Source organism: Zerene cesonia, chromosome 4 (assembly GCF_012273895.1).
Source record: "Zerene cesonia ecotype Mississippi chromosome 4, Zerene_cesonia_1.1, whole genome shotgun sequence".
In the NCBI taxonomy this organism is placed as follows: domain Eukaryota; kingdom Metazoa; phylum Arthropoda; class Insecta; order Lepidoptera; family Pieridae; genus Zerene; species Zerene cesonia.
The window spans coordinates 2,084,597-2,106,372 of NC_052105.1; the positions used below are offsets into that span (position 1 = coordinate 2,084,597).

At 32.7% G+C, this 21,776-nt stretch overlaps 1 protein-coding gene across 1 annotated transcript in view; it reads left to right on the forward strand.

Moving 5' to 3' along the window:
- Positions 1-21,776, forward strand: part of LOC119839723 (furin-like protease 2) — a 30,589-nt gene that overhangs the window by 5,261 nt on the left and 3,552 nt on the right. The window contains 7 exon segments of the mRNA XM_038366156.1: positions 11,305-11,409; positions 13,918-14,043; positions 18,034-18,168; positions 18,707-19,014; positions 19,085-20,845; positions 20,915-21,030; positions 21,616-21,767. Of these exon segments, the coding sequence (XP_038222084.1) occupies positions 11,305-11,409; positions 13,918-14,043; positions 18,034-18,168; positions 18,707-19,014; positions 19,085-20,845; positions 20,915-21,030; positions 21,616-21,767 (2,703 nt within the window).

Genomic DNA, 21,776 nt, shown 5'->3' on the forward strand with positions numbered 1-21,776 from the left:
AAAGTAATAAATGTTATTTGCAGTTAACAATTTTCTTTTTTCTTTATTACAATATTTATGGCAAGACTAGGTATTCGTAGACTTTAATAATCTAGTTTAAATAAACTAGTTTAGATTTTTAATAGCAATTCACATTAACAAAATATTTAAAGAAGTTGTAAGAATTCATTCATTTTAATAGGAGAGCCCTATCTTTTTATGAAAGTTTATTTTAAACATGCGGGCGGGCCTTTAGTGATAACTCCTCCGAAAAATCAAAGAATATATTTATGGTTTTTTTGTTTATTTTAGACTAGATTTTAGAGTGTTTGATAATAGGTGGTAACTATTTGGAATACTCCTAAGCACAGTGTAAAAATTGTACCCTAAGTATAAAAGGTAACCAACCCTTAAAAGCGTGTGCATATAAATAAAACATTGTTGCTTATTAAAATTACGGTACATAATATAAATAAACAAGCGAATATCAAAACAATGCAAATTTTCGTTATTAATCAAAATTATATTAGACGGGTGTAAAAACTAGGCGAAGCTACGGTATTTTTCCATTCAATATGGATTCTAAGCAGTTCTGTGCTATGTTACATGATAAATAAATGAAATCTAATGACATAAATACAAATCTACAAAATATTCTTCGTTCTCTGTGTCATTGTAGTTATTTAGAAAGAGAATTTTAAACTTATATGGTCAATCATTCAAATATCAACAATCCGTTCGGTATAATATAATATTATTAGAATATAAAATTAAATTTAACTCCAATGATAAAGTATCTGCCGTTGTTATATTTTGCGAGGCTTAGTAATTACCTCCCGGGGCGATCGATGTGGTCTACAGTTAACTTAATTTAAACTTAAGATTAACTTGCCCTCCCATTTCTATAGGATGGGAATTAATTTTCTCTTAATTATATCAATGTCTTGTTGGTTTAGTTTTATTAAATTATAAACTCGGTTGGTATATAGTGTAGTTTATTAGTTAAATTCGAACACTTCATATTTTATTGTATAACTTTGTTCTAGTTCTATACATTTAATGGGTTAATTTTTATTATATTTGTGATAATTTAGTCGCTGATAAGAAAGTTTTAGATAAACTTATTAAACAATATCCCCGCGGGTTGCTGAATGTGAAAATACAAATAATAAAGTGTTTAATATAAATTCTGGTTTAATAGTTGCGAGGATGATTTGAACATTTTTTTATGACCTGTCTCTATAAATGTGGCACCATAGACTGGACACCTATACTGGTACTATCTGTTGGCCGCAATTTCGGTAGCGTCAAAATAAATGTTAATGCCACAAACTTTCAACTCCGCCTATTTCCTCTTGGAGGTAACATGCCAAATTTCAGCCCGCACTACCCAGTGGTGTGGGCTGTGCGTTGATAGATCAGTGAGTCAGTAACCTTTGCTTTTAATATGTTAAGATGTGGCATACTCAAAGTGCCTTAGTGCTTTTACATTGTTAATTCAATCGATTTCAGTTTCTATAATAAGTGATAATATAATTTTCATACCTTTATATGACACAAGCTGCGCCCGCGGTTTCACCCGCGTAAGTCCGTATCCCGTAGGAATAGCGGGATAAAAAGTTGCCTATATGTTATTCCAGTTATTCATCTATCTCCGTACCAAATTTCATTGCAAACGATTCAGTAGTTTTTGCGTGAAAGGGCAACAAACACACACACATCCTTACAAACTTTCGCATTTATGATATTAGTAGGATGAGTAGGATTAGTGTCCTGGTAGAATAAATCTTGCCGTAGTACAGTTTGATTTAAGTGTGTATTAGGCAAATAATGATGAAATGTTCCATGAAAGGTAAATGAGATGGACAGATTGACTGACGAGTACTACAAAGGTATAGTCTTACCTTTTGAAGTTTGATTCCTTATAACATTTGTATTTATATAATTAATTAATTTGGAGAGTGCCTGATCGAGAAGCCTTCGTGACATTTTGACAAAGAGCGAGATACGTTACATTTAATATTTATTATTATAAAATAACGTATGTAATTATACGTTACGTAAAAACAATAAAGAAAATAAAATAAAAATATATTTATTAACATAAAATCAATTACAAAAATCAATCAATTTATTGTTTATATTGACGAGCTCTGATATATCAACGAAGCGTTTCTTAAATAAACTACACATTACCTCCTACCAAGTGAATAAATAAACTTCGATAATTTGATATTAAATATTAATGGGTCAAGCGACAACAAGAAGTGGTTCTTCTCAAAATATAACGTAGGGTCCTTAATGCCACTGGGTAAGTAAGCCGATGGACAAATCAATTGTTGACAATGAAAGCATTTGCTCGTTTTGAATGGTCCTTATAATAATATTATCAATTTCTATTTTTATTTATTTAGTTGGCTAAAGCTTCTTCGATACGTATTATTTTTGTTCCAGAATAAACTATATCGTCGAAGGTCTTATAAACCAAACTCACATTAGTAAGAATAACAAATCTGATTTAATGTGTATGTTAATTTCTATATATTTTCTTCTAATATTCTCAAATGTGGACGTTGTGGTGTTTTACATATGGCTTTGGGTTTTTAAGATAACGCATGAACATATTCCTTTGTGTATTTGTTAATTATAAATAAAGGACTTATAAAATGGATAAAAGTAGGTGATATAAATAAGAAACTAGATTTATCATAAGCTTATACTTATGATGAGTATTTGATGTAACGTTTAGGAATAAAAATGACAAGATCATTTAGTAATGAACTATAATAGATAAGATCTTTATACGTTAATGTACGATTTTTATACCAAGTATCTATTTATTTTGTGTCTTTTTAGAATTTTTATAACCATGAACTTTTTTCACATGTTTCTGTAGTGTAAACTGCTTGGATAAATATTGACGTATGTCACAAAATCACATTTGATAACAAAAGTTACTTCACCAGTAGTAGTACAACAGTAGAATATTGAAATAAATTTATTCGCATTGCCAAAAAATGTACTTAATTAATCCGATTAACTGGCATTAATTAGCGAGATGGGATATTATTACAGAGTAAAATAACAAAGCTATAAACATCGCTTAATGAGTTTCATTATTTGATGAAAGTGCGCATATTTGGAATTAATAAAGGTTTTACAATTAAGAAGAAGCTTACGATGATAATGATGTCTATATTGTATTTGAAATTAATGTCGCAGTTTAATTTGCTCGGAAAGCATAAAGTAGACGAATTTAAAATTATTAATTTGTATTAAAAATATTATATACACCGGTACTGCAAAATATTATAAGAAAACTGATTAGGCTGTTATAGTATACACTTCCTGGAGTAAGCTTTAAATTAAAATTGTTAACGTAATAAATATAACATATGTCAATCCTTAAATATAGACTTGATGTGTTTTTGTGGTGTCTTTGGAATTCGCGCTTGAGACTGAATTACATTGGATATTAGCTGCGCCCCGCGGTTTCAACCGCGTAAGTAATATTATAAATGCGAAAGTTTGTAAGGATGTGTGTGCGTTTGTCACTGTTTCAAGCAAAAACTACTGAACCAATTGCAATGAAATTTGGTATGTAAAGAGCTGGACAACTGGACGCAACGCAGCTAGTAAGAAAATAAGTTCTGTGATTTGCTTGCACGTCTACGAATACGAAAGTGCGTGTGCTTTGATGTCAATAACGAAGATTTTTTAATGTTTATATCCCAGAACGTGGCTCGTATCGTCTCCCTCAGCATTATACTGGAACATTCGAAAAATATGCGTAGTATTAAAAAACGACGTACTAATGTATTATTTATTATTGCGTCATTGCGTTACATCTATACTTGAAATATAAAATAACAAAATGAACAAATCATGTAATAAGTACATCGAAATAATCTTATTAAAAGGAAGAAGTACGAGAACATATTAACTCGATCCTTATATCCAGCAAAGTGAAAGGGTTTCGTCTGCACGCTATGTGCCAGCGAAGCCACACAATTCTCTCTAACGAAATTATAAAATTTAAGCCCTTTTTACAAGATGAAGTATAAAATATTTTATACATTTTGTTTTTTGGTTGGTTTCATTAAATAGCATTTTGTTCTTGACTCTCGAAATTAAGCATATCAGTTCTATAAATTCTTACTATATATGTTAAATATTTAAACTATATTAAAGCTTGTTTGCATGCATAGAGGTATGTATATATGTAAGTATTATAATATAATGTTACTTAAACGCAGTTCTCAGAAAGTAAGAAACTGTAATTGGATTGTTACTTTTCTTTTTATTGGTTGATTTCTGTTTGGCTGTAACAAGTATAGTATTTTCTCTATTTTTGCTTTTATAACATTGAACCCAAATACTATTTAAATTTAAAGTAATTATATTTAAAATATGCTACGTAAATAACATGTATGTCTATCACCTTTGAATTTGCATAATAAGGTCTTAATTCATTTGAAATAACGTAAAGCAATAAATAGAAAACAAATATATTTTTATATACTCAAGGTATTATACAGAATTTGAAGAATAATAATTCGCTACATTGAAGAAACATATACAAAAGATCAAAGATTAAATAAATTAGCGTAGCATGCAGTCATTTATGCAGTACATTGTTTTATTACAATTGCAGTTATAAAACAGAGCTTGTAATTATGTTGTTGAATTTCCTATCGTATATCTTTACGATAAACGCTACACTGGAACTTTCTTCAAGACAGTTAAAGGGTAAAGAGACTGAGTGAAGGCCCCTCGACGCATTCATATAGCCTAAAGAAATAGACGTGAAAACATTTACGGTGGCCAACAGTTTTTTGAATTGACTTCGTTTTTCCGATGTTAGTCTCTTGCAATTAAAATTTTTGTTTATGTGACGATGTTTTAATGATGTTTCTTGTAACGAAATAGGTCTGCGCTCGAATATAAAGGGGTTTTTTTACAACTCTCAATAAATTCATGATTTGGTTAATTCAAATATGATTGCTGCATCGCTGTATAGTTATCTTTCAAAGGTTTATTATTTATAATTTAAATGCAAAGAGGTTTTATAGTAAAATCTAGTCCGTGGAGGCGGTTGTTATTCATTTATTGTGGGTTATTTACTGATTGTACGAAGTTTAATGATAACTTTGTTAAACCTTTTTGTAAGAATAATATGAAAAAGCAACTGAAGGTTTTTTTTAAAGCTTCTACTGATCTATACCATCTAGTAAATAAAAATAAAATGAAAGTAGTTATTTGTTGCACTTTTATTCGAAATTCTTTATATATAACTAGCTGCTCCCCGCGGTTTCGACCACCTCCTTGGTACAGTGGTTAACGCGTGAGCGTAGATCCGAGAGGTCCTGGGTTCGATTCCCGGTGGGGACGCACAATGAAAAAAAAACGTCTCGGTGTGGCAGGACACAGAAGGCTGATCACCTACTTGTCCTTAAAAAAATCGATCAGTGAAACAGATGTTTATCATCTGCCCCATACCCCAGTAGGGGACACGGGACTTCACTTTTTTTTTTCACCCGCGTAAGTCCGTATCACGTAGGAATATCGGGATAAAAAGTTGCTTATGTTATTCCATATTATATTCCTATTGTCCAGCTGTCTACGTACCAAATTTCGTTTCAATCGGTTCAGTAGTTTTTGCGTGAAAGAGTAACAAACACACACACATCCTTACAAACTTTTGCATTTATAATATTATTAGTAGGAGAGCAATTTGAATATAAAAAATAATTCTTAGATTATCATGATATGAATCATGTCGGGAAAAGCGGATTCTGCCAAACAACAGGAAGGTTGAATTCAGTTTTTAAGAGTATATCAAGGATACTTTTTTGTGAATACCGATTGATTTATAATGATTTTATTATAATTAAGATAATAAATACGATACCTATCTATCTGTATACCATATTTTGTTAATCTTATAACGATACTTTATATATAATAATTATTATGATTATGATAATAAAAGATAAAAGAAATAAATAACATAACATATAAAAATCATAAACGCGAAAATTTTGTAAGAATGTAGAGTGAAGACGCAGGTTCCAGCTAGTGTAGAACAGTTCAAATCTTCGTTTTGACACTTTTAATTATGCCATTTAGCACTATTTGCTTCTTTCAAGATTTTGAGTTTTCTCATTCAGTTTTTTTTTTTGTATTATAGCCAAATCGAACGTTTTATAATTGCACCTCATTGAAAATCATGTAAAACCGGAATATTAACAGAGCAATTATTATACAAATTAAAGAATAAAATATACAATAGAATTCATAAAATAAAAGTACCTACTCAATAAATTTTAGTGGATGGATGCGATATAAAAGATTTTTATCATCCATCACTGAAGCGTGGCATGGTCTCAAGCCTTGCTCCAAATTAGTTGAATTCCCTTTAATATAACGTAGGATTATGTAGGATATGATTGAATAGACTCTAAGAAAAGCACGTACGCATTGAGCCGTGAATTTTAATTAATCGTGTCTATTGTTCGCCGCCCCGTTGTCATATCCGTGTTGAATCTTTTATCCCCAATCAGCACATGGGAATCTAATTAATTTCAATGTACTAATGAAGTTTTATCACGTACTTAAGTAAGTTTGCTTTCCTGAAATTTCAGAGTTGTTACAGCTACAATAATTGTTTTAACAATAAACTAAACGGCTTTTAAATCGTCAGAATTAATATAAATGGGATCATTCGGAAGGGAGCATTCAAATAAAAGAAAAGAATCGTAAAAATTGGTTGAGCCAATCGAAAGTTCTAAGATAATAAAGGAAAAAAAAAATACAGTCGTATTCTTAATCTATTCCTCATTTTGAAGTTTATTAAAAAAGGTCTTAAGCTTAATTATACGTATACATAGATAAAGAATGAAGCAACACATTATTTATTGCTGATTTATAGTAGACTATGATCAAAGGTATGACGATCCTGCTAGGGTAACGACTGTTTCATTTAATACATATTTTATTCAATGGGCGTTTTTTATAGACTCAAGTACGTAAAATATTATACCTAGTATTCATGAACGTCTGCTACGTTTTAATATATTGCGTGAATATGAATAATTGTAAAACTTTGTATTTATGAAAATAAGGTGGGATGTTTTTAATTTGAGAGTTGAGCACGCCTCGGCACGAATAGGACCAGCTCGCACCGGTGAAATAGTAGTGCTGCTGTGTTCCGTACGGTGAGTGGGGACGCCGGAGGTCCGATTCTTTTCTCTGATCCTTCCCCAGTCCCTTTATCTATTCGTCCTTCCTTTCCCTATCCCTTACCACTTAAAAGCGGCCAGTGCATTAAACTCAATCATTTATTTATTCAACTAGATTTATAGAAGTACTTTTAATCGTCATAATATAGTTTAAACATTTAACACCGGTTCGGAACGCAGTTTCTATAGAGAAGAACCGACAGTAGAAACTCTGTAGTTGCATTTGCAGCGGCACTACCTCTGCAAATGTTCATGGGCGATGGTGATCGCTTGTTATCGCGCCATCAGGCGTACAACCATATCAGTGACTCGCTATGGCATAAAAAAGCATATCTATAACATAATTTTTATGACCGCACGTTATAAAATGTCGTAAAATATACCAATGAGAGTAATAACATAATATTCTGTTGTAGTTCTATTTTATATACGTCTCTTTCTTGGTAGAACATTGTGAAAATTAAAGAAAGATTTTATTATGAGAATAAAAGCACTAAACAAGACGGGAAATGTAACCGAACGCTGAGCTAAGTAACGAAATTTTAAAATCTCCATTACATAATATTCTTTCAAAAAGTTATCCGTAAAGTACTTAACGTGATAAAATACCGAGTTTCATCCAATTTCAACGTAACTTACTTCCATTTATAGTTATATATTTAATATTTTCACTTTCAAGGAAAAAATGGTCATGAATTATGTACGAGGGAAGCCGAAAGAAAGTCTCCACAAACAACATTACAATTAAATTTCTATCAAAGCTGTTTACTTATTCAGCGACCGCCTTTGAAGAATACAAAATAATGAATTAATAAAAATACATTTAAACACCTCCTTTCGAGTTTGCACAAAGTATAAACCTAGATGTGTATGTATAATACGAAACCTATAGATTGCTTCAAATGTTCCTGAAAATATTTTTATGGATATCCGGTAAAAATCAAATTTATAAGTTTCGTTTAATTTTTACTAAACGCTATATTTGTAATACAGGTATCTAAGCAAATTTACCTTTAGGGACATAATTATTGATACGAAACCACTTTTTTGTGAGTAAAAATATTCGTAGTTACGATAGTATTTTCTTTAATGCAATAAGGGGTGTAATTAAAGACCCTATTACTGAGACTTCGCTTTCTGTCTGTTTGTTTGTCCGTCCGTCTGTCACCATGATGTATCTTACGAACCATGATAGGCAGACAATTGCAATTTTCGCAGATGACGTATTTATGTTGCCGCTATAATAACAATTAATAAAAAAATGTGGTTAATCAATGGTTAACACGGCCATAATGCGTGAACAATTTTTGTGCAATTGGTCTTATACGTATTTATACGGAATCCTTAATGTCGCGAGTCCAATACGCACCAGATTTTTATTTTTAAGGAAAATAAAAGTTATATTTTGGCTTTTATCCTAAAGCAGCATTCGAAAGTAGCTCAATGGAAATCCAGCGATTGCAGCAAGCGCTAGATATTATAAAGCTGTTAAGTTGCGAATTCGTACCGTGACCACACACGGGTGGCTAACCGCATTCCACTGAGAATGCTCGAATTAATTCCTGTAACGTGTTTGCTGAGTTTCTATAGATTTGTAAGAACATTGCGGACTTTAAGCGTATCGATTTTCGATGATGTTTCACTGAGAGAAAATCAACTTCTTACATTTAGCGTCTGAAATACATCATCATATTTAATTCAGATTCATAAATTGGTAGACGAATAAAATCTATTGATTATTGTGGTGTTATGTTTTGTTAACTTTCCCTACAACATTTAATGTCATTGAAGATTATAGTGATATGAATGGGACACCTACAACAAGTTTCTAAGCTTGGAAAACATCTCATACCTCAAAAAACATTCTATTTAAGACATAAAATAAGAAGCATTATTGAAAAAATAGTGACTTCTTTCATCTACATCACAATTTCGTTAAGATAAAAGCAAAACATAAGATAGACATTTACAGAGCGTTAAATGCGAATTGGTTACAGGCCAATAAAAATATCCATTGTATATCCAATTCGCAAATCTGCGGAAGAGAAAAATAAAAACAATGGAAATCAAATATTTATTGCCTTGAAGGATAGACTCGTTATATTGTAAGGAATATTTCGCAAGGGGTTTGGTAATTTGATACGCATTCGTAGATTTCTATTCAGTTAAGACTTTTATTGTTATTTTTAAGCTTGTAATTCTATTTTACGTACAATGTTATCATTCAATTTTATATATGGCAAACCGGAAAAATCTCAAGAATTCATGACCTTATATCTATTAGTACTTTTGAGAGCGATAAGCGTCATCAGATCTTAACCGAAACAATACCATATTATGTCAAGCTAATACAATAAAACTAAAGTGTTCACATATAAAACAGCCACGAATAGCTCAAAACAGTATGGCTTTAACCTATTAAGATAATTGCCAATTTTAAACAACTTGTTAAGTAAGAGTTTTTACTCAATGCACGGTTGTATACGCTTTAATAAATTCTCATGCCAAAATCCGAGTGCAGCGTGCCAAAAGCTTCTGTTTACTGCAAAACTTGAATTAAAACGTCTAAAATGAAACAAATGGACGGTTATTATGCGCCGTAAATTGACTTTTCAAATAAAATATGTGCAATTTTTCATTTTAATAAAGCAGCGTGATTGAGAGGCGTAACGGCGAACTTTAATACGTTAGTTATGCAATCGTGTGCCGTTTCATAATTCCTATGTAAAGTTGGTATTGATTGCTTTAACAAAGCAAATAATGAATTGCTATTTCTATTCCAATGGAAAAGTTACAAAGATTGTTATTTAGTTAGATACCATCATTACACAATTTACATGCTATCCTTTTATACATAAAATACGTACATCTAATAAGTAAATAAAATAAGTTTGTTTCTAAATAAAGAGCAAATGAATCCTTTCAATTCCTACGATTGATGACGATAAGATGTCCAAGTATTAGTCCATTTACCATTATCGAACGTAACTTGAGTAAAAATATACACTACTAGCTAGGAAAGCGTATTTATATTATAGCATATAGCATATAATATAAAAATCACGTGTTTAGTTGTTTGTCCGCGATGGGCGCCTAAACTTCTTAAACAGATTTTAATATAATATTCCCACCATGTGCAGTTTGATTCAACTTAATAATTAAGATAGGACTTATATATAATATTTCAATCACGATAAATGACTACCCGGGCGGAGACGGGGCGTGCAACTAGCGGCATCTAAAATACATGCATATCACGCATTTTGAAATAATTTCTAAGATTAGCGCTTTCTTTGTTTGAATAAACAAAATCATCAGCTCAATTTTATTAGTATAGATTAAAACAGTACTTTCTGTTACCACAAACTTATGTATACGCGCTCTCAAAATGTAATTTCGCTTAAAGCACCGTGATGTAACCCTGAAAGTAATTTCTATTGCTTTACAATAGAGGAAAACGGAAGTCGAGTATTGTTTGAGTACGCATTTAACCCATATAATATAATAAGAACATATTAAAAGTAAGCTTTTCCCCCGTTGTTTGAGAAGAACACGATCTCAACATTTCCTTTTCTTTTCTGGAATATTATCCAAAATTTACTTTTTATAATGCGACTAAGTTTATATTTATATGTCGCTAGCGGTCCGCCCCGGCTTCGCCCATAGTACATATATAGCGTATAGCTTTCCTCATAAGTGGGCTATCCTAACACTGAAAGAATTTTTCAAACTCGACCCTATGGGTCGATTCTTGATATAAGCGCGTTCAATCATATATACAATTCTCGTGTCACCATGTTAGTTACCATACTCCTCAAAAACGGCTGGAACGATTCTCACGTAAGTTTGTTATCATGTCGAGTAGGTCTGAGAATCAGCCAACATCTATTAATAATACACCTAAATGACAAAAGTCAGACAGAACAGCGTTTGCCGGCTAGTATTAGTATAGGTTTAGCATACAGTAGAGAAGGTTTAGAAATAGTTCGAGTAAAGCAAAATTACTCGTATTAACATGCTTCATCCGTTTTCTGTGTGCTTTTTCAGATTTGTAATTACTAATATAATTTTTTCTTTGTTACAGATTGGGAACTTGAAACATTTTTATTTGTTTTCACACCCACACGTCACTAAGAGGTCTGTAAATGCAAGTATAGGATACATTAACAAATTAAAAAATGATCCCCAGGTAAGCATAATCAATTTTTATTTCTAGTTGAATAAAATAAAATACCCATTCAATTTACACTCAATACGAATATTTCGTAATATGTGCCGTATATTGCGAAATTACCCTTTCTTCAAGAAAAAATACTAATAAATGTCTTTGATGATAATGATCAAGAATCAGGACAACAATTTGTTTGGGTTATAATGAATGGTTTTTTACCATTAGCGTGTACTAAACTAGAGCGAAGCACCTGCGCCATTAGGGTTTTTAATTATACCGGTGGGATAGCAATTTGTTAAGAGGGTACGTAATAGTATTACCGCGGGTAAACCTCTTGCCATAGATCACTATGTGACCTTTTGCGACGTCAGCCTTTTAGAACCAGCCTCCCGTTTCTATAGTTTAATGAAAGATGCGGTGTTTTGAACTTTGCTCAGCGGGTCTTAACTAAACGAGCGCGTTTATGCGCCACATACCCTCAATGAGAAGTATTTTATATTAATACTAGTGGTCCACCCCGGCTTCGCCCGTGGTACATATAGGTGGCCTTCCTCAATAAATGGGCTATCTAACACTGAAAGAATTTTTCAAATCGGACCAGTAGTTCCTGAGATTAGTGCGTTCAAACAAACAAACAAACTCTTCAGCTTTATAATATTAGTATAGATTTATATCCATGTGCTGTGCATGGAGCGTTTTTAATATATAAATATTTGGTCAATCAACAACATCTCAACATCAACAACAACATTACTATTAGGTGAAACATCTAAGCTTGCTGCATTTTATTAATACAGTACCTATTTATTAACTGTAATTGCATAAAATTCTCATAACTCCACGAACCATTATATCTTATAATTGAATCATTTTCAAATTATTCAAACATTTTGCAGTTTTCATCCAAAGATCTTAATTTAAAACGCTCCTCTGTAAATGAAGTAGCGACCGTTAATATCCGATATAAGAGGTTCTAATTCAATTTTGTTGCTTTTGATAATAACGTTTAAATTATCTTGCAAGCATCGTTCCGTTGTACTCGAATGAACAATTTGCATGCTCATTTCGGAGCTTAAATTTTTAAAATCAGCACAAAATTAGCATTTGTCGCAGATCAAATTGAAGATTATAATATCAATACTCTAGAACTATTGAATTTTTAATATTGGATTTTAAGATATTGCATTTTACGTGAGTATAAATTTAATATAGCAATGGGTTTAAACATTTTTCTGTCCACACACTTTTTCATTTTGATATTTATATTATGTACGAAAAAGGCTGTTTACGGCTTAATACTAGTGTGGACAAAAATATCTTACTTATCTTATATATAATGTTGTAAGCGCAATAGTTTGTAAGAAGTTTGTAGATGTTATGATCTCTCGAGTTTGTCCGTCGAAATCGCGCGTCACAGCTAGTTGACTGTGTATAAGCAAACATATTTGTGATGTATTCTTTGTATAAAACATCATCTTCAAACTTCAAACTTTGTATGTAAAATTACAGTATACAAAAATACTATTGTACTGGTAGTTTTTCAAGACACTCTTTTATAGTCCTGCTATGTTAAGTTTCACGCGTTAAATTATTTAATACTAGCTGACCCGATGGTCAGAACGTTATAGTTTATTCTTTGTCTAGACAGATTTTCTTATATTTTATTACCTTTAAAACCATCCTTGGATTACAATGAATGCATCAAAACCAAAATAATCAGAATCTGCCCTGTTATTCTCGAGTTTCAGCGAGACTAACGAACAGTAATTTATTTTTATATGTAAGATTCATTTGAATGTATTCACATACTGAAATAACAAAGCGAGGCGTTACAAACGAAAGTATTTAAGATCATAAATTGACCACACCTACATATCGTTTACTTTCACCTGAAGTTGGAACATGCAAGTTTATGCTTATTGATTCGATAGGTATTGAATATGTAAGCTCATCGTGCGATGGCAAACCTTAGAGCTAAGACTTGCGAAATAAATTAGCCCTGACGGTTTTATTTAAATTCTTGTACATACAATTAAGAGATGGAGTTTGTTTTGCATATAAATTGAGCATTTTAATTTATTTAAAATATGTTTTATTGTTATCGTTTATTGGTGATTGCTTTTGATGATTTCAATATTTTCATATTTGAATTATATATACAGATCTTCATTTTGCATTAGCTAATAAAAAGTCTATTATAGCCTGATAATGCATATCTTATTATAATTGTATATATTACAGAAAAAACTTTATTCGCCTCTATGAAAATGTAAAAATATATCTTTCTGTTATCACAGCAGCTGTAATATTAGATTCCATTAGAACTTTAGTGTTAAGACATTATTACAAATTTAACGGAAATTTGGAATATCAATTTATTAAAAACAGGTAACCTATATAAAGATTTATCCTACATTGGTAAGTCTGTAATATATCCTACATTTAAGTCAAATCTCACATAGTTGAGTCGAGCCAGCTGAACTTCAGAATATGAATTACGTATGTCTTATGATTTGTTTGTTTTAGGTAAGATGGGTGATGCAGCAGAGGGAGCTAAGAAGAACAAAGAGGGATCACTCCTCCCGCCCTGTGATGAGACAATCGAATTTATTATCGTTTCCTGATCCTTTGTTCAAAGAACAGTGGTATTTGGTACGTTAAATTATTATTCATTGAATAAATTTTAGACAGGAGGAAAAAGCAATAGTCTAAAATACATTATCAATGGGAATTCCGTTTTTTTCAAATAACCACACTAATTATAAATTTACAAAACTTTAATTAAGAAATAAATGGAAGAAACTACATATTAATGAAAATGAATTTCCTTATGATTTGCTGTTTTCATGTAATATGTACCTACTTATCTATGAATTAATTGTATGACAAACTCATTTCCCCATTTATCCCCATTTATTATATTCAGAAGTTCTTTATTTGTGAGTACAAACATATGTAAATTGGAAGTTAAACCAATACGAAAATACTATTTCACTAGGATTTTTTCACAACATAGTATAATATTATGAATAAGTCATGAATCCGTCAGAAAGTATTTGTTTTATAAATTAGTCAAATACTCAAGGCCGAGTCTTACAAATTTAAAACAAACGTAATAAAGTAGAATGAGCAGGGCCGGGAATTGCTGAAAAGTCCTTAAAAGTACGGTAATAAAATTGTACGGGTGCTCGACGAATGTGCATGATTTAAGACCTTAAGAGTGCTTGCCCACTGTCACTGTGATTGCGATAAGTAGATTACAGACTATTAAAACTGTTTAACCAGCCTGTTTTTATTAATTTTTTATAACAATAAAAACAGTTGAATTATTTAAACCATATATTAAAAAGTGGTTTGAAAGATTTATTTATTTTTAAAGATTTTAAGATCGATTTCTCACTCAATAGTTATTTTTTGGCTTGTACAATATGAATGTTATTAATTCTACATAATAATTTGAAATCGTTTTATATGAGATAAAAGAAAACGTTAAAAAGTATACGGATTTTTTTGAAAATTTTGTTATATCCGTAGACCATATGAAGAGACGATCAAATCGAATCTAGAATAGAAAAAATTGATAACAGTATCTTGTATTATGTAATATCACTAGTAAGAGGATTATGTTAACATTTAATTGAAATGAATGATTGAACGAAGTTGGACTTTTTGGGGTCAGAGAAGTCATTGAATAAGAAATATTTATCAAATATTCAGTTTTAAATATAATCACCATAGCAGTTGGGTATTCATTTCAGTAAAAGATTACGTTAAAGATATATTTTTCTATTTTTAATATTAGTTTATTGCTTTTTTACAATTATGAAATCGTATTTAACACTGTTTATTCAATTTAATTAATACCACAACATTATAACCATTTATGAAGTTTGTTTGGTTATGCAACATTATTTACTTTATAGATAAATAACTATGAATTATACAATTTCAAATATTTGAAAATACCATTTGGACTTTACTCGACCATCAAATGTTAGTTAAAATTGAATATACCAACATCGTATATAAACGATTATTTGATCTATAGTAAACTAATCTATTAGATATACCTATTTAAGCTCATTTATAGATTACATATTTAACCTCTTTAAAAAGAATTTAATAAAAAACTATGGGTAGATTGAACAATAAACATTTCATTTCGCATAATTACAAATACAACCAATTTCACAATCTTTACACAAAATCATAAGATGCGTGGTGTTCAAACCTGTCAATTTCTCACGGTTTTTATTTCTAAGAACAAAATTTTAAAATGACTTATCCGTTCGGTTATTACATTTGTTTATAACATCAGCAGTTTCAGTTACTGTTGTGGTTAGTACGTTCATTATCTCTATTAATTTTGGATATATCTGTGTTTATATTTGTTTGAATCTTCACGCCTAAATGACTGGAAAGATTTGAATAAAATTTTGGAGTAAATAAAGCTGATAACCCGAGAAAGGAATAATGCTTAGTTTCTATCCGGAAACACTATAGGAACGGGAGCTATGTTTTCTCTTCCTTCACTTTTCAGAAATACATAAAAATAAAAGGTTCACAGTATTTGGCTTATACAATGCAACAGAGCGTGTTTACTTCATATTATATTAACGAACAGCTCATTACCTTGAACTCGTAAGTGTAAAGAAGTTTCAACGCGTGTGGAGTGCAAGGCCGGAGCCTCATGCATATTCATTTAATACTATACAAGAACAAAAGACTGGAATAACAGTATACGTTAATGTGACCGAACATTTGACGTTGCATCGAAAAGCTTATTCAGTGATATCATTGGGAATTTACTTGATGTTTTCGTGTTTTAATTGATTTATTGTTTTAACAATCGAAGTAGGTTGTTTTAGTATTTTCTTGTTGTTGATTTTACGCGAGTATTATACATTTAGAAATTAAAAGCTTTTTATCGGATTTTAAACGCGATTAATTCAATATATTATTAACCTAGGTTGTTTTAACTATACAATTATTAAATATATATTATATTTTAGATTATGGCATCGGCCGTTGATAAATCTTTAAGAAATATCCAGCACAATAACCCAGGTACATGTGAATCAAATGTTACTAAAATCTATTCACCGTTCACTACTACCTATAAGGCAATTCAAAACACAAAAACACTGGGATTTCAAAACGAAATAAATTTTACTTAGATTTCATAAACATTTATATCGTTTTAATCGTCATAATTGTTGGTATTAACGTAAAAAATACTATAAGAAAGGTCACGAACCTCGCTTCCTTGGAACATAACATACAACTTACACTCGAACAAAGCAAATAAATTCACAATAACAAACAAACAAATTCGATGTGTGGCCCAGTGTGAATAGTCGAAGGCAAACAAAATCGAGTAAATTGAATTCTTTTCCTCGTATTTCAAATCGCACTACATCATTATTTAATACTTATGTCATTTTGAACTATCGTTTTTTCAATATTATTTCTCGTTATGTATCATTATTTGAATGTAATGTAAATTCCTTTATAAAATCAGCTCAAAGGGTTTAATTAATAGTGTATTTGATCAAATTTTTAAATGTTGTGGATTTCCTGTAGCATAATTTAATACAGAATTATAGTTGAAAACTGTATGAATGGCCTCTATAAATAGTTATGATTTCTCCCGTATTAAATTATGATTCGGCTACTAAATCATTTACGTATCGGCATTGTACAAATCGCTTTTGATATAAATTTCTAACATGCTACTGATTCTCAGAACATGGAAATAGCTTTGTAATGATATTGCCTTTTAATGTTGTTTTTTTCTTTCACTCACGAAGAACTGTTTCTTTTTTACGTATATGAGTTTATCGTATTGTAAACTACTTATTGTTATTTATGTAGACACAAGTCGATCAAATAAATTATAATGTTACTGTATTAAAAGTTGAAAGCTTTTGGAATAAAAATAAAAAAAATGTTCGTCAGAAATATCAAATGAACCTAAAAGTAGTTTAGAGAAATTAAATTACTAAGAATTCTTAACATAGATTTTTATAATGTCTATATCTCACTCAAGTCTTACTTGGGCAAAGTGTCTATAAATAAGAGTTTTCGTGTTACGAATTTTAACTTTGGCATTTTAACGTTCAATTAAATATAAATTATTTGAAACAATATAGACTAGCTTACTAGGCTAGGCCTAATAACTTATTCTGGGTGAACCGATTTTTATGATTCATTTTTTATTAGAAAGCTGGTACTTGCCCTTGATCAGAGTGTTTACTTAGAATAAATAATTGTTTTGGTATGTGTTGTTAATTGGTCTACAAACAGACAAACACAAAATATCTAATAATCTATTTTTATTTATTGTCGTCAAAACGTAATAAGTGATCGCTTTTTCACTTTTCATTTGCTAACGCAATTTTTAACACTTTTGGTATATTTTTATATACTTATTGTCCTTTTAACTGACAGAATAGTGATACACCACGTAGTATGTAGGATTTGGTTTGAGTTTATCAAACACAACATAAAGTCAAATAACCATAAACAAAATTTGTAGTTTCCTTTTTACTACAATATATTAGCATAGACAATACAAATTTCTATAGTAAATATATATAACATAGTATACGGGGCCTGTTTACAATATGAAGACCATTTCAGAACGGAGGAGCGGCAGATGGTCGAGATATGAACGTGGGGTTTGCGTGGCGCAAGGGCTACACCGGCAAAGGGGTCGTAATCACAATATTAGACGACGGGATACAACCTAATCACCCTGATCTGGCGCAGAATTATGTAATTATGCTGTTTGCTTGTGAATTAACGGGCTTGTTGTGGACGTTTGTTTTCAAGTGTTTACACTTCGGCCGTTGTACGGAAAATGTGATTAAGATTAAATTTGTAAAAACCGGACATAAATTTTCGAAGCTGATGTATTTTAAAACTGTTTTAATAATGTATAGTTAAGATCTATGTGAAAATAAGTGTTCTCATAGATCGTATTTTTCCCTTTGAATAAAATATCACGTTTATAGTTGAAATGAAATTCTCCATGTTTTTAATATGCAAAGGAAAGGAATGCTTGTGCATCCAAAGAAAGATTCTTCGATGTCAAGATGAAGTCACATGTCTTGCATTTGACCGCATAACCTAAATGTAGAATTTTTAGAATGTATGCAGCGTACCGAATTGTATGCCCCAGAAATATAAAATGTAAATTTAGATTTTAGGTTCGTTCCCAGAATATCAACACGTTTCCCTCGAATTTCGGTGGCCGAAGTGTAACATGTTTCGTTCTACGCGTCTGGTAACTGTAGTAATTTCAATAACTCAGGACCCAGCGGCGTCGACCGACATAAACGGGAACGATACGGATCCGACGCCACAAGACAATGGCGATAATAAGCACGGCACGCGGTGCGCGGGCGAGGTGGCCGCCGTCGCATACAACCGGTACTGCGGCGTCGGCATCGCATACAATGCCAGCATTGGCGGAGTCAGGATGTTAGACGGCCTCGTCAACGACGCAGTGGAAGCGCAAGCGCTAAGTTTCAACACTCATCACATAGACATCTATAGCGCTTCTTGGGGACCGGAAGACGACGGGAAAACGGTCGACGGCCCGGGCCCTTTAGCGAGAAGGTATTGTCTAATTATCATCGAGAGAGATTGCTGCGAGCGAGCTCATTAAAACGGTTTTTTTCTGTTTCAGAGCGTTCATAAACGGGGTAACAAACGGGAGGGGCGGGAAAGGATCTATTTTTATATGGGCATCGGGGAATGGTGGCCGGCACACTGACTCCTGTAATTGCGATGGTTACGCCAACAGTATATTTACGATATCGATATCGAGTGCAACGCAAGGAGGTTATAAACCTTGGTATTTAGAAGAATGTTCCTCAACTTTAGCGTCAACGTACAGCTCGGGCACTCCAGGACGAGACAAGAGCGTGGCGACTGTGGACATGGACGTGCAATTACGACCTGACCACATATGCACGGTTGATCACACGGGAACTTCGGCGTCCGCTCCTTTAGCCGCAGGAATTTGCGCTCTAGCGCTCGAAGCGAATACCTTACTCACTTGGCGAGATATGCAGCATTTAATAGTGATGACCTCTCGACCTCAACCTCTAGAAAAAGAGGACGGGTGGATCGTAAACGGTGTGAAGCGAAAAGTGAGCCATAAGTTTGGCTACGGCTTAATGGATGCGGGTCAAATGGTTTCGTTGGCTGAGCAGTGGATAAGCGTCCCACCGCAACACATTTGCAAGTCTCAGGAAATAAACGAGGACAGGTCCATTGAAACCTCTTTCGGATACACTATTTCGGTACACATGGACGTAAACGGATGTAGCGGAACGATGAACGAGGTCAGATTTTTAGAACACGTTCAATGTAAAATTTCACTCAGCTTTTTTCCCAGAGGAAATTTACGGATATTACTCACATCGCCAATGGGGACCACGTCCACTCTATTGTTCGAAAGAACGCATGATGCGACGAGCTCGAATTTCGACGACTGGCCATTCTTAAGTGTTCATTTCTGGGGCGAAAATGCTGAAGGACGATGGACTCTGCAGATAATAAACGCGGGAAATAATCACGTCACGCAGCCAGGAGTATTGAAAAAATGGCAGCTTATTTTCTACGGTACAGCCACGAACCCGATAAGGTTGAGAAATAAAAGCTATTTCGATTCGAATAATGTTCAGCAAGAGGAAAAAACCTATCACATTAACGATGTATATGACGCGTCCGAATATTCCCAGTTCCTAAACGAGATCGAGCTCGGGATATCGGATCGACACAGTTACCCGAAAAATATTCCATCTTCTCAGAGGAAAAATGTGCTGGCAGATGCGAACGATAAACAAGTGCAGAGAATGTGCGACCCGGAGTGTGACTCTCAAGGTTGTTATGGAAAGGGGCCAACTCAATGTGTCGCATGTAAACATTATCGTTTAGATAACTCTTGCGTATCGAGATGTCCGCCGAGGAGCTTCGTAAATCAGGGAGGCGTTTGTTGGCCATGTCACGAGTCGTGCGAGACATGTGCCGGCGCGGGACAAGACTCCTGCCTCACGTGTGCACCGGCTCATTTATTGGTTATCGACTTGGCTGTGTGTTTACAACAATGCCCTGACGGTTATTATGAAGACCCAGATGCCAACGCTTGTTTTCCATGTGCTGAACATTGCGATACGTGCACGGAGAAAGCTGATTATTGTTCATCGTGCGCTCATAATTATGTTCTCTATAATGGATCGTGCTTGGCGTCTTGCCCGCCTGGGACTTTCCAGAAAGATGACTTCGGTTGTATGGCCTGTCACGAGTTGTGTGAATCGTGTAGAGGTCCCAAAGAAAGTGAATGTGTATCGTGTAGAATAGGTTATTACGCGTATAAAGGCCAATGCGTACCAAAATGCCGTGAAGGCTTTTTTGCTGATATTCAAAAGAGGGAATGTGTGAGGTAAGATAAAAGATTTATCGTGGAAAAATATTTGTGATTATATTGTGATGCTAATAGCTTATTTTTTAGGTGTCCGATTGGCTGTTCGGTTTGTTCGAATTCCGTTTGCTCTGTATGTCAAAGTAAGTGGCTACTCACAAAGGCTGGAAGTTGTTTTCCAAATGGAAACGATAAGTGTGACACTAGTGAGTATTATTCTATATTGTTACTTTAGTTGAGTTCAAAATATTGTCATAATTATTGTCAGTATTTAACTAATGAAGCGCTTTCATTTGATACCCATATTGAGGGAGTTGCAAAAAATATTTATATAATCCCATATATTGTGTGGGCTGCAAAACCGCATCGTAATATATATGAGATCTACGATGCTAAAGACAGGTACACACTAACAGATAGACAGATAAATATCCACATTAAACTAACTCTTTTTTGCGTCGGGGGTTAAAAAATAATTAAAATGTTCACTTAGGTATAGAAGTTCTTTTATTATTAAAATGTATGTTTGACATTAATGTAAAAGGTTGCTCGCTTACAAAAACAAATTAAAATGATTTCATTTGATATACAACAAATAGAAATTCTTACAAATGCGCATTCAAATACTCTTAATACTTTACAAGTAGAAGTATGAAACAATCCACAAAGCACAACAAAACAAAGCATTTCTATATGAGCACGTACGAGCTGAAAAATGTCAATTTAACGGATACCAAAGCTTTTACGCCGCTCCGTTGGAGTTCTTTGTTTAAAAGGTTTTTTCTCCACAGACGAATATTATGAAGGAGGACGGTGCAAAAATTGTCATTCCACTTGTGAGAAATGTAGCGGACCGAACGAGTGGGACTGTTTAGCTTGTTCGAGCCCGTTGTTATTGCAGGGATCTAGGTAACTACGTCGCAAGATGGACCTTTTGTGGCGCGTTGGAATC